The 15,315-nt window shown below is 35.7% G+C and overlaps 1 protein-coding gene across 1 annotated transcript; it reads right to left on the bottom strand.

The window, feature by feature from the left end:
• Positions 1–11,080: 11,080 nt before the first annotated feature.
• LOC145956047 (uncharacterized) lies at positions 11,081–12,715 on the bottom strand. The gene is made up of 2 exons (XM_083071605.1): positions 11,992–12,715; positions 11,081–11,751 (listed from the first exon to the last, which is right to left on the bottom strand). Exons 1-2 carry the CDS (start codon positions 12,713–12,715, stop codon positions 11,081–11,083), a joined length of 1,395 nt encoding a protein of 464 aa, XP_082927731.1.
• Between the last annotated feature and the right edge of the window lie 2,600 nt (positions 12,716–15,315).

A 15,315-nucleotide genomic window follows, 5' to 3' on the forward strand; every position in this document is an offset into this window, starting at 1 on the left:
TCTTTACTCATGATTATTATTATTTATTTATTAGACCTAAACTTAATATTTTATTTTTAAAAATAGTGTGGAACCAATAATTTAAAAATTTATTCTATTTCGACCAATAAATATATTGTTCTATTTATACACACATTTCAATATAAAATATTTATAATTAACATCAATTTAAATACATATATTAATCATGTTGGACGGTTTAAAATTATTAACAACCTCTTATTTTTATGTGGATGAATATTGAAACGTGCACTTACATACGCACATTACATTATGCGCAAAATGCAATTTTTGCTTTATTTCCAATAATTAGACTAGAAATGCCCGTCTTAATACAAAAGTAGATGGTTCCAGAAAATTGTACTGACTAATGAAAGAAAACCAGCAAAATGACAAAAAAAAAAAAAAAAAAAAGGGGGGCCATGTAATTTTTAAAAATTTAATAAATGTTAGTATTTTCCGGTGAGAAGATGTTCTCTTATTATAAAACGAATATTCTTGTGTATTTGCCAAACTTGTTTGGTTGGATATGGAGTTTTAACTTTTTTAAATTCTTACCCAATATTAATGAATTAGAAGATAGCGGAAGATAGAGGATTTACTGTGGTATATATCACCCCAATTTTTTATCCCATAGACCAAAAAAAAATGTCCAATTTTTTATCGATCAATAAGTAACATAGTAGAAACATTAAAAAAAATTTTTTTTTTTAAAGTGTGTAATGACACTCACATAATAGTAATATAATATTATTAAAAATTATTTTTATCTATTTTATAAGTATAATGTGTATTAGAATATCGTTAAAATATATATATAAATTATAATTACACATAATATATGTTATTAAATTTCATTCAAAATTAATATTAAAATTATGTGTAATTATATGTCAAATATATTTATATTTATATATATTATATCTATAGTGACATTTTTATATATCATTATATCTATCATTTCTTATAATAAAAGTATGATTGTCATTTTAACATTATTTGGTTGGCTATTTAGTATTTATTAATAAGTATTAATTAAATGAATTAATTGTTGATAAGATTAATGTTACAAATTAGAAAGTTAAGGACCAAAAATCGGAAGTTCAAATGGTTCACTGTACTCTTTAGCCAATGATTAATGTTCGATTTCTGGCTTAAGCATAAAATCATAACAAGAAGTATCATTTTGCTTTGATAAAAATGATTCGATGGGAAAAAAGTTATATTTCCTTAATAGGTAAAAAAAATAGAAAGTTAGGAAAAAAAAAACTTAACTATTAAATAACACAAAGATTCGATAATGAAATAAGATTTAGATGAAAAAGTAGTTCAATATTTTTCAACACTTAAAGTTTATTTGGATACAAACTAGAAGCATTTTTGAAAACTTCTTTACTAAAAAAATAATATTTTCAATAAAAAAATTCTCAAAAATATTTTTAAACTTGAATCCAAACATGCCTTTAAAATCTTTTGAAATAAATACACTAATGTAAACTAGCCTCTCTTCCTTGGTAATTAGTTCTTTATTCGTTAAACAATAACCTAAATTTTTTATACCCGTTTACTTAACAACCATGCATTTGGTTTGAGATTCACGAAGATACAGACAACATGCTTCTATTATTTTAATCATTGAATTATATTGAATAATTATTCCAATTTAAATTTATTATTAACTAAATTTTATTAGAAGTTGTAAAATGATGCGGATATTATTTTCATTTAATGAGTAATTCTTCATACTTTGATATTTTTTTAATAAACTATAATTAATAGTAATAAAAAAAATATTGTAGAATGTAGTTAAAGATGAATTATTTTCGAAACAAGAAAAGAAATTTAAACAAGGAATTATTGTCGAATAAATATATCACTCACATTTCTTGTAGACTGTAGTTACAGAATTAACACCCAAAAGGGGCATAAATTGTAATTCATATTCTGGACACTAATGCAAAGAACTTCAACTCAGCCCATTGAGCAACTGAAATGGGCTTCCAAATTGTCCACTTAAATTATTGTGGACCTTTAAATATATGTTGCATAGTGGACTCAAAAGAAAAAGTGTTGAATGGGCTCGTATAACTGGGAGCGTGAAGGAATTTAAAAGAAGGGGATTTTGTGGATAAAAAAAGGGGGGAAAAGCTAGAAGTAAATTGTTTATTATGATTTATGATAAGGGCGGTCAACACATAGTTAAGTTTAAAGTAAATCTTAAAATAATATATTTAAAAATAAATTAATAATAATATATTTTGATAAAAAAATAAAAATATTTTAGAGACAAGTCTTGAAAAATTAATTATATTTATATACTTTTTAAAGATACTCCTTTTAAAATGAGCTTTTAAAAATATAAAAAGTGATTGTTAAATTATAAATCTCAAAAAATTATAAATATGAATATAAATATTTTTTTAAAAAAAATTAAAATAAGAGCTTTTGTATTGTTTTTGCTTGAACCAAACCTGATTATGATGGTCTTCTCGAGAATAGCTTTCAAGGAAGTTATTTGCTTATAGTAAAATTAAGCTTCTTGATTATGGGTATTGTATTTTTTTTAAAGAAAAAAAAAGTTAATGTGTGGTTCACCTAATCAAGCAAGACTTTCAAGAAGTACGATTTGGTATGGAGAGTTTAAGGTGAAGTTAGGGGAGATTTAGCCTAAGGAAAGTTATTAGCAAATTGGGATCGATCTTTTAGGGTCACTTGTAGTTTGAACAATGAAGTATATAAGTTTAAATACCTGTCCAGTCAATAGATCTTATGGACTTGGAATGTGTCTCGTCTTAAATTTAATTATAGTTAATATACTCCATGTTGTCATGAGATGTATATTCTTTCCTACCATCGATCTTTTTTTCATAAAAAGGAAAAGTTTTAGTTAGGGAGGTTTTCACAAGACACACTAGCATTATTAATAAAACATTCATTACTTTCATATTATGTTCAAGTTCATTCAAAAGCTATTAGAGAGGTGGAGAAAATTCAAATATAAAATCTTGATACTAAAAACCTTGGTCGAGCACAAATTTTTGATCAAGTAATCTAAAACTTAAATATAAAATTTTGGTTCTAAAAACCTTGACCTAACGCAAGTTTTTAGTCAAGTAATTTAAAACCCAACTATAAAATACAGGTAGTAAAATTCTTGGTTAAGCATGAGTTATTGGTCAAGTAATCTAAAACTCAAATATAAAATCTTAGTATTAAAAATCTTGATTAAGCATGAATTCTCAACTGAATAATCTAAAATCTAAGGCCTTGGTACTAAATTCCTTTACTAATATACACTAACTTAGAAAAATTGATTTGATGAAAGAAAAAACTTTCTAAAATCTTAAGCCTAACTTTAACTTTTTTGAGCACAACCATTTTGACCGGAAAAACCATGTAATCTATCAAGAATAATTATGAAGAGGAGTAACAATCGTTAAATAAAGGTATATGTAAGAAATATTAATTAATATTGTTTAGAACGGTAAATATCAAACATTTTAGGAAAATAAAACTTAAAACATAAAAAAATGATATAATTTATCACATGTGACGAATATATTAACTTTTTAGTAATTGTCTTAAAAATTATATTTATAACAAAAGAAATTCAATTACAATGAAAATACGTGATCATTGAATCCTTAATTATAGTATTTAAAATGTATGATTCATGGTAACCAATGGCAGTGGGGACTAGGTTTGCAGCTTGGTTTTTGATGCAGAATCTAGAATCTGAATTAATGATCCCTTTCTTTGTTAATTCAAGAGAGTCCCTTCTATCCTATGTGGTCAATCTTGATGGCAATAAAGGCATTCCTTTCCAATTCGCTTTTTCATGAATTCCCTACACGTTTTGTCTTTTGAACTTTGTTTAGACTATTGTGTTAATCATTCATTCTCGCAGGGGTGTACGCACCCAATACTACAAATTCAAGTTTAAGTTTATTAATAAAAAAAAAAGTTTTTTTTTTATTAATACTTACAAAAAATAACTTTCCACATTTTAAATAATAAAAAATTCTTAAAATTTACTTTAACTATTTAAGTTGACACTATCATTCTTCTAGAAATTTGATTAGGACAACTATTGAGAACAACTCACATGTTGTTTATTACATCTAAAAGTGTCGTTAGTGATTTTTACTTTCCCATATCATCCGTAAGTAACTTAATTATACCTAATTTTGTTCTGGTGGAAGAAATTATAAGGAACTTTAAGAAACTCATAATCTTATATTTTTAAAATTTTGACTTGATTATATAATAACTGTTTGGAGGTTTCCAGTGAGTTCAAAATACTGTTTTTTAATGGTAAAGAATGGTTGTTTATTGAAAGAACAAAAAAATAAATTAAAACAACACTTTCGTCGTCACGTAAGATTCCAAAGAGTTGCTTCAAACAACTGAAATTTTATTGAAGGACCTCAGCAAACAAGATGCTATTATGTTAATGATAAGTTAAGATTTCGAAAGATGGACACTTAAAATTTATTTCGAATAGTTTCGGTCTTTTTTTGTTTTATCCGATAGTTTCAATATTTTTATGTTCTATACTTTTTTAAAATAAAATTATAAATTTTTCAACATCCACTACAAGAAATATTATATATAGTAACATACAAAAAAATGTTATTATAAATATAATATATGTAGGTATATATTTATTTCACGTATAGTTACTGTAACATTCTATTTTTTTAAAATAATAATATTATTATATTATAGTCAGAATTGTTATTTAGTTTTACACGTGGGAAATTATTTTATTATATTTTTTTTTTAAATTAAGGAGAGAAAGTAAACGGGTCGGGTTGACCCGATTCAGTGAATTTTTAAGAGAGGGATTAGACAAAGTTTTCCCTAATTTGCTCATTTGTATTCTGAAGGACTCAGAGAGAGAAACAAGAGAATGAAAGAGCTCTAGGGAGGAGTGCTCAAAATTGTTTCAAACTACATTGGAATGTTCTTGTCATTACAATAAGGTAGGGGAGGAAAATGAATTCATTCATATGTGGGATTACGAGAGAGAATGGGTAGGAGAGAAAATTCCTAAATTCCTAAAATTTCTCGTTTTCTGTTTTGACTCTGAAATTGATGATTGAATTGGGTTTTATATTGATTTATAAATGTAGTTGTTATATTGTTTGGTAAATTTGATGATTTAGATGATAATTGAATTCATTGGGATGTGCTTTGCAAGCTAGGGTTCTTGTAAATTGGTGAATACCCTTAATTATATGAATTAATAAGTGATTGAGATTTTACTTATGGATGTACCTTAATATTTTGTAATATCTTTTTGTGTGATTAATCAAATCAATTTTTGTTTGTTGGGTTAGAAATTAGACACTTGGGATTATAATTTAGATTTTAGAATCGTCTAAAAACGTTAAAAATAATCGAGTTATGTGAGTTATAAGTCCAGTCTCCATTTTAGTGCGCAAAATATTAAGTTTTTTGTTGTCATCCATACGAGGTGACCTTAAAGACATTTTTAGGCTTCATGGTCTTCACAAAAATTGTAGCCTTTGATGTTATCTTTTCAATGGCTTTGGAATCACTCAAAAAGGATGTGTATAACTCAAGTTATGGTTAAAATAGTAAGTACAAGTCAAGTTGTTAGGATTTATGGTGCCCGACATGGGTGTTTTGTTTCAGTTTGTGTTTTTTACATTTTGGAACCCCTTTTTGGCATGTATGTGATACTTTATGATTTCTTAGTGATGCTGTTTACGGTGGAATATGTTTTATGAGTTCTTGTTATTTAGACTAGCACACAATGTGTTTCAATTTAGGTACTTCACTGTGTTATTGCGGTATTGAGAACAAAAAGTAAAGTAAGAAGTCTCAGTAATTACTTGTTTCGAAATGTTCTTCTATTAATACTAACAAGCAATGTTCATGCACGCAAATAATAATGTGAACAGAATGGACAATACATATATTAGCAATGCAAATCATAGTTCATTTCGTACAATGATCAAATTACGTTACACATGAGAACATATTGATCCAAGTATATGAATACACTACGTGATTAAACAAAGAACAAGAAGACTATTCTACTTCTACTCCTAAAAAGAGAAAAGAAAAGTGGCCGAGAGTCAGTCATACCCAAAAACGATCTTGTGCACGAAAGCCATATGTGTGTGTAGGCAGAGAATGCTTCAGAGTTCAATTCTAGTATGAGTTTTTCGACCTCTGTGAAGGTCCGTAATCCTTGTATTTATAAAGCACTCAAGAGCGGTTAATTCTGTGCATGTACGCCTCTAACTCATAACCGCTGTCCACTATATTTGCTACGTGGTCTTGAATTATAACTTCCTTTAACCGTTCTTCCCACGTTTCTTGTTTCTTCGATTGATTTTTTGGCGACCGTTTTGGCTTAACTTCCATGTTCTGAGAGTTTCAACTTTTCAATTATTCTCGAGTAACACTTGTTTGTTCGATTCTATTTCGAGTGCTCCCACGTCCCACGTGAGATTTGTCATAAGTACTCAGCATGTGTTGATTTTACTTCTCGAGCAGCGCTATCAATCTTTTTCGAGTCCCATAATTTCGAGTGGATCCAACAAATGCCCCCCTAGGAATTCGATCGCGTTATGTGTATCGATATAAAGAGAGTCGAATTCCTATATATTGACTCGAAGCATGTTTGCCTGAAGCGCCTATCTCGAGGTTACCCTATTTCTGGATTCGTATTAAATGTATATGATCGTTGCAGCGATATTAATGGCAACAACGGCGCATGCTTCTTGTTTTTACTGTTACCAAAGTGTTTTTGGTGGCTGTTACATTTATCCAACGATCATTTCATTTTAAAAAAATTTCCTGTGGGTTTAGTTACCTTAGGCCCATAAAAACTCTTTTTTACCTCGCGTGAAATTCATTTTACCATTATTTTCCTTCGCGCCCAAGTTTCTTCTGCTTTCCCTCTGGCTTGTCTTCTCCGGTGACTCCTACGTTCCTTGATTCTCCATCCTTCCTTCCTCTTTGCTTGAATGGCTTCTTCTGCTGCATCCACCTCCGCTGCCGTGGCTTCTACTACCTCTTTCATTGTTACTTCTACCTCATCGCCAACCTTGGCTGTCCCTACCGCGACGCCCTCTACCATGACGACTGCACCACAGACCACCATGGCTACGGCCACCACTACTCAGAGCACTCCTCTGTTCATCACTAATGCCCCAGTCTGTAAGGTTAAAGATGGCGACGATACTTTTATCCCTATTCCTGGCATGGAAGAGGCCAGTTTAAAGATATACCAATCTCAGGTACTTCTTCCTTTCTCTTTAGAGGATGGTTCTATTCATGCTTTTCTTGGTCCATTTGCTGGTCAAAACACTAAAAAATTTGGTAATACCCTTCTTCCTGAAGATGCCTCCACCATTCCCTTTATTTACTCACCCCAGATAGACTTGAGCCTTTTTACAGATACCACAAAGATTTTTAGAGCCTTTCCCCCCGTTAAAGAACGACATCTATCTTGGGTAGCTCGCGTAGAATCTTCTATGTCCTCCGTGTGGAAAGAAAAGGGTATTTTTGAATTTATCCAATTAGCCAAGTATGACCTTCATCTTTTCGATCCTCAAATGATTCTTTCTGCTATTTTCTTCTGGAATCGAGAGACTAGGGCCTTCGAGTTTCCTTGTGGTTTTGTTTGCCCTACCTTACTTGATGTTGCTGCTATAACCGGGTTAATGCCTCTTGGGGAGAGGTTTTACCCTGATGCATTTGAGGAAGATATTTCGATCAAAGATGTTTCGATCTCCTGGGACAAAAAAACTTATTTGGCCTTCATTACTGCACACATGGGTCAGCCTGGTACAACAGTTTCCCCTTCTGAGCATATTGCTTTTTTAATGTATTGGTTATCAGCCTGTGTTTTTTGTACTCCTTCCCTTCAAGTTCCTAAATATTACTATGCCTTGGCTCAAGCTCTTCACTCGAAGAAAAAGATATGTTTGAGCAAGTTGCTTCTAGCTTCTCTATATACGTGTCTGGATGAAGCTTCTGAAAGTTTTACCCGAGAGACGGGGCCTCGAAATCTCTCCGGTCCATTATGGTTATTGCAACTATGGCTTAATGCTATCCTCGAGAAGAAACTTCGCCTACCTGCCAACCCAATTCCGCTTTGTGAACTCGAAGGCGCTCGTTTGACTACCCTTACTCCTCGGAAGCGTCTAGTGGATAATTTTGAAAAATATATTCGAGCAATTCTTAGCTTCACAGAGTTCACCGAAGATTTGGCTCCTTTTCTTCGATCAAATCTAATAGGCCCGGTTTGGTTGCGTCAGAACAATCAAGTTGGGAATATTAATCCTTCTTCGACTGATATTTGGTTTAGATTCTTAGCGTGGGATGTCATTTTCTCGGGTATGAGACAGAAGGATGTGAGATTATATCCTTATCAACCTCAACTCTTTGCTCGTCAGTTTGGTCTTTGCCAGATGAAACCCCTCCCTCTTCGACGTAAGGAAGGCATTGATGCAGATATTTGTGTCGAAGCAGGGAATTATGAGGAAATCCTCAACTTCATTCTTCGGCCTGACAAAAAACTCCAACTTACGCCTTCCACTTTTTCTCCTTCTTTTCTGGCTTCAAAATGCTACCTTCGATGGTGGTGTTACTATATTGTAGATAAACTCATCGATTTTGATGGCTTTCTGAAAAAGCTGATTAATTCTCCTCTTTCTTGTTCGCAGGGGCCTAAGCAACCAGGTACTTTCAAGAACCAACTTATCATTTATCAATTCGAACAGTTTTTTAAGGTTTGTTATCGACCTGACAATGTGCACCGAACCATTTTTGACGCTTCGGTCTCATTATCGAAAATGGTACAACGGAACATTCGCTCAAAAAAGGTAATAAACCCTCAAGGTAAAACTGATTTCGAAAAATTTTGTCCAAAGCATATACCTCCTCTTCCAAATGCCCTTTTTGGTCTAGTTAAACATGTATCTCATCCTCCTTGGGTGAAAACACTCGACCCGTTTTACCTTGAGCGCAAAGAAGTTCCTGTAAAGAATAAAGTTACCTACGCGAGATGTTCCGTGTACGATTTTCCTCGAAACAAATGGTGGCCATTATGTTGGGTCAATAACATTAACCCTCCTCCTGGTAAATATTTTTCACTTACTTCTTCTTCGAGTATACCTTAAACTTGTCTCACTTTTTTGCTCGAACCTTGTAGCTGCCATCCCTCAGCGTGTTCCTCGACATGCTGATCCAACTCCTGATTGGGAGAGTGACGATGACGAAGACAAAGAATCTTCAAAGAAAAGCCGAAAAAGAAAGACTGCAGCTGAGAAGGTTTCTCTTCGTTCTAAGGTATATTTCTTTTCGACTTTCATCTTCCTTACAATCAAAGTATTTTACCTTGCGTTCATTTATTGCTGATTCTTACCTTGCAGAGCATTGAAACCTCGAAAAAGCAAAAAGTAGGCTCAGACAGTACTAAAACTGTAAGTGAATTATCAATTTTGAGGTTATTTACTTACTCGAATTTTATAATCACATTCATTATTTCCAATATCAGGTCTCAACTACAAAAAAGCAGGATAAAGGGAAGGCAAAGATGGTCATTCCCCTTTCCAAGAAACCTAACAAACCTTCTAACGAGAAACTGCTTAAAGATGCCATGAAGTCTGTTCCCAAGTTCGATTCTTACTCTTGTCTATCTCGTCTAATACTTCTCTTATGCTTCTAACTCTTCTAGCATTACCTTAATAGGATGTTGAAATTATCCATCTTGATTCCTCTCGAGAGCTGTCTCGAGAAGTGCAAAAAGACACGTTCCCTGTTATTGAGGCAACCCAACAGGTTTACCATCTTATCGTCTCTTTAGATTCCTCCTTCCTTATCTTCTTTTTTGATGCTCAGCTTTACTTCTATTTCGTTTAGTTGTCTGCTCCGCAAGTAGATGCTACGATGCTTGCTTCTGTTATGGCTTCAATAGAAATTCCCCCTCAGGTCGAAGAGGATAGGGTTCTTCAATCAGGCCATTTGATTAACGCGGAGACGCGACAAAATTCTGCTCAAGGTGAACCCTCTTTTGAGCTACAACCTCCTTCGAGTCAGAACAAGGGTATATTTCTTTCGACCTGACTATTTGTATGATGGCCTCTTATTGAAATCTTACAAATCTTCCATTGTGCAGGTTCGACTGAATCCCCTCGACCCTTTGCAACTTCCCCTTCGACTCAAGGCGGAGTCACTTCTTCTGTCCAAGGTCTTTCATCAATCCCTTCTCCGGACCTTGACTTGATGAGCTTTTTCGACGACGAAGATGAAGATATCAATAGTATCTTCGAGGTCTTGGATAACTGGACAAGTGGTCCTTCTGGGTCGGAGAAGGAGAAGGAAAAAACCGTCGAGCACATCTCTGAGGTTCCTTCATATCAACCTTTGCTTGATTCCTTTCGAGCAAAGGCATATGTTGATGATCTTGATCAGGCCTTCCTTATTCCTGAGTTCAAGACAGAAGTTGAACAAATGATGGACGATCTCTTATCCTACTCGAGTCTTCCTCCTGAGGTCCATTCTGAGTTACAAGAATTTGTCAAACCTTTTAGCCTCGCATGGGACCTTCGATCTCAATGGTCTACTTCCTTTCAAGAGGTGACCCATATCGAGGTTGAAAGCGAAGAAGGCCGTGCTAAACTCGAAAAGCTCCGAACTGACTTGCTTATGATCAAAGACTCAACGGCGGAAATGGTGTCTTCTTTGCAAAAATTACAACAAGACGAGAAAGATATAGAAACCACCATCAAGTCTCTCCAACATGAGTTAGAGAAGGTTCGCTCGAAGAAAGATGCTATTAAGGTTCAAAGTCAAGAGATCAAGCAACGTCAAACGGGTCTTAAAGAGGAAGGCAAGGTCATATCGTCTCGACTTGCGAAGACCTTAGAGCAGAAAAAGCATTTGGAAGCTCAATGTTCCTCTCGAAGGAAACGTTTAGACGAGGCTTACAAGGCTTTCGATGTTTTTAAATCGAAATTTTGTAATGATTAAATTTCTCTTCTTTTTATTTACCTTTGGCTTGTATCACAACTATTCTTTGACTTGTGTCGAACAATTAATATTCTACCCTCTTATGAAAATGTTTCAAGTGTTTTCCATTCATTACTTTCGTCACATTTGAATTTATCTCTTTAATGACGTATGCATTTTTAGAATATGCTTGTTCGACTATGAAGGGGCCTTCCCAGTTATAAGACCACTTACCTAGATATCGAGATTTTTGGTCCATGGGAAGAATTACTTTTAACACCAGATCTCCAACTTGGAAACGTTGGGCTTTAGCCTTCTTATTATATGTTTTCTCGACTTTTTCTTTTTGTTGCACAAGATTTTGCAACGCAATTAACCTTTCTTCCTCTAAAGAAATCAACTCATCATACATTAAATCCCAATAATCCTCAACAGGTAATTCATTTTGTTTCTGTATGTGAATTGATTGTAAGTTAATGTCAATAGGAAGAATAGCTTCATGGCCATATACTAATTTATATGGAGTAGTTTTCTTGGCATCTCGAGGTGAATTCCTATAAGCCCATAGTACTTGAACAAGAGTCTCGTGCCAACTTCGAGGTCTGTTTGATGTATGTCTTTTGATTAAATTAATCACAACTTTATTAGCAGCCTCGACTTGACCGTTTGCTTGAGCATAATATGGTGTTGAAGTTATTAACTTAATCCCCCTCGACTCTGCATATCGAGCCATGTTTCGACCCGTAAAAACTGTGCCTTGATCAGTAGTGATTGTTTGAGGAATCCCAAACCTTGTAATAATATGATCCTCGATAAAATCAATTATGTCCTTTTGCTCGACTTCTTTTAAAGGAATAGTTTCAACCCATTTTGTAAAGTAATCTATGGCCACCAATATATATTTGTGATTTTTTGAAGAAGGTGGGTGTATTTGTCCAATTAAATCCATTGCCCATCCTCGAAATGGCCAAGGTTTGATGATCGAATGCAACTCACTCGCTGGTGCTTTTTGTATGGGTCCATGTTTCTGGCATTCTTCACAGCTTTTTGCGAATTCGATACAATCCTTAATCATGGTTGGCCAATATAAACCTTTCCTCGATAAAACCCATCTCATTTTCTTCCCAGCCTGATGTGCTCCACATATACCTTCATGTATCTCTGCCATAGCTATATAACTCTCATGACTTCCAAGACACTTAAACAGAATTCCATCAAAACCTCTTCTATATAATTCGTTATCTAGCAGCACATAATTGAGGGCTTGGAATTTAATTTTTCTTTCAACTTTTATATTGGGATTCTGTAAATACTCAATCAACTTGTTCCTCCAATCTGGTTGACTCGAAGACGGAGAACCCACATTCAATGTTTCTCGATGATCTGCCCATACACTTTGTACGTGTGATAGTTTCTCCAAACACTTCTTACTTACCCTATATCCTGAAGCGATTTGAGCTAACTTGTTGGCAATAGTATTCGAGTCTCGAGAAATATGTTGTAATTCGACTTCGTCAAAGTTGTTAAGTAATCGTTCAACTCGATTTTTTAATTCAATTAACCTTTCATTCAGGCACTTATATTCTTGTGTTAATTGTTTGATGACTAATTGTGAATCACCTCGGATCAATATATTTCGAGCGCCCAAATCCATTAATATTTCGAGTCCAGTTATCAACGCTTGGTACTCAATTTCATTGTTCGAGTACCTTTTGTCCATTTCAAGTGACACCTTAGTTGGCAATCCTTGGGGGTTTATGATTAGAAGACCTATTCCAGCACCTGACTCATGCTTGGACCCATCAAAATATAGCTGCCAAGGTTTTATGGTTAAGTATTGTCGCCACCGGCCCGAAACGGGCTTTCGGCATTCGCGAAGGATGGTTGGACTCGTTTTATTTGTTTGAAAATGTGGATTGCTAGAATGACTTATTCTCAAACTGAGACCTCGTCAAACGAGCAATTTTATTAAAAGACTCACCAATCCATATTAATCCCAAGCGGGACCCTCCATGGATTAGTGGTTTTCGTAAAAGGAGGGTTCGTGGAGTCGCCACCAATGTTTTACTCAAAACATTGAAAAAAGGGATAAGGCAATTGATTTAAAAATCAACTTTGGCCATTACAACCAGAGTTGGGTAAGGGAGTCGGTTACGCGTGGGGAAGGTGTTAGCACCCCACGGCGCCCCTTTCGGGTTCCCTATGACAGATTATTTTCTAAAATAACAGTGTAAAATTACTAAATTACCCCTATTTATTATAAGCAATTATAAATTAACTATCTACATGATGACAGTTTAAATATGCACACAGAAAGCAGTAAAAGGAAGGATTGAAGGGAAACCTCTTGAAGCGTGCTTTTATATATTGCAAAGAACTGGGAAGCGTTTTGGCGTTCCCTCGCTCTACAAGCCCGCTCCTCGCTCTCCTAGAACAAAATTTTAACTAAGGGAATCAAAAAGATTTCCCCTCGACTAGGTTCGATCCTCAAGCAAAATGGCTCGGGGCTCAAGAACTTCGTCGGATCAACTCTCCGAGTGATTTCTAGGGCAGAACACTGCTCAAAAACCCCAGAATACTCAAGGAGAGGGTTGAAACTATCTAAAAAAGTGTGGAATGACGTCCAATTGACGTCATATTTATAGGGAATAGGCGCAATACGGCCTACAGGGGCAATACGGCCGTATTGAAATTTTTGAACTTCAATACGGTCGTATTGAAGTTCAATACGGTCGTATTGAAGTTCAGAAATTTCAATACGCCCGTATTGAGTTCGCTGCGGTTGTATTGAAGTGTCAATACGGTCGTACTGACTTCAGTATGGCCGTATTGAAGCTTCAATACGGCCGTATTAAGTTCAGTACGGCCGTATTGGGCTTTTTCCCTCCACTTCTTTATTTTGAGCTATTCTAAGACCTCTGGACCTACAGAGAACCCTCCTAGGGCCTTCGAGGAGTCCTTCTGGCTGATTATCCTTCAGTCTTCGAGAGTCTTCAAGCTTTATTTCCGACCCGGACAATTTTAGGGGTCTACAGCTGCCCCCCCTTTACTTAGTCGGACGTCCTTTTGGTGTATCGGCTGACAAGTAAAGGAGTTGACCCAATTGTCCGGGTATTGTGCCGACCTTCTGACTTGTAGCGTCTTCCGGTGGAAAAATGTTGAGTAGCCTCTCCAGGTGGGTGCATACCTCGGCGCTTCTGACATCCTTGGTAGCTGAGTTTACCTTCTCCAAGGTCAACTTCACTCGACGCCCGAGCCGGAAGTTGGACATCAACGCGCCTCTGATGACGCTGATGGTTGAGTACCGCCTCTCCAGGCTTAGCTTCACTCTTTGTTTGAGCCGGAAGCTAAGTACCCTTGTGACAACGGTAAGCAGTGTGAGTTTTGCCTCTCCAGGCCTTGCTTTGCTTGCTGCCCAAGCTGGAAGCTGTGAGTACCGCCTTTCCAGGCTTAGCTTCACTCTTTGTTCGAGCCGGAAGCTAAGTACCTTTATGACAACGGTAAGCAGTGTGAGTTTTGCCTCTCCAGGCCTAGTCTCGCTCTTTGTTCGAGCCGGAAACCAAGCACCTTTGTGACGACGGTGAGCGGTGTGAGTTTTGCCTCTCCAGGCCTTGCTTTGCTTGTTGCCCAAGCTGGAAGCTGTAAGTACCATCTCTCCCGGCTTAGCTTCACTCTTTGTTCGAGCCGGAAGCTAAGTACCCTTGTGAAAACGGTAGCGGTGAGTATCCCTTTTCCAGAGATAGCTTCGCTCATTGCCCGAGCCGGAAGCTGCATACCTCCGTGTTTGTGACGACGGGGGTAGCGTGAATATCTCCTTTCCAGGGATTCGTGATGATTTTGTCTCCACAGTCCACGATGCTGCTTCGACGGTTGTTTTTTTGATTTTGTGCCACTAAGGGCTGGATAACGCAGGGATCCGTCTAGGGGATGTGCAGTTACTCATAGGTTCTTGTGTCCCAACTTTCCATTGCGTAGTTGGTTCCCACTGGGGAATTTCTGATTCCTTTGGGTGCAGACACAAAGATGCTCTTTCTGATGTGAGCGGTGCCTTATGATTGGCTGACGTCCTTTCGACGTTGGTGGAGTATCCCGGTTATCCTTGTTCGGGTGTCTCTTTTTGATTTTCTGATTTTTTGCTGCCTCTGTGTAGGCTGTTATCCGCTGGGGATTCTGGATGTTGATTTTGTCTCCACAGTCCACGATGCTGCTTCGACGATTATTTTTGATTTTTGTGCCACTGAGGGCTGGATAACGCAGGGATCCGTCTAGGGGATGTGCAGTCATTCACAGGTTCCTGTGCCCCAACTTGCATTGCATTGT

Source organism: Cajanus cajan, chromosome 1, assembly GCF_000230855.2.
Source record: "Cajanus cajan strain Asha chromosome 1, NIPB_CcT2T_4, whole genome shotgun sequence".
In the NCBI taxonomy this organism is placed as follows: domain Eukaryota; kingdom Viridiplantae; phylum Streptophyta; class Magnoliopsida; order Fabales; family Fabaceae; genus Cajanus; species Cajanus cajan.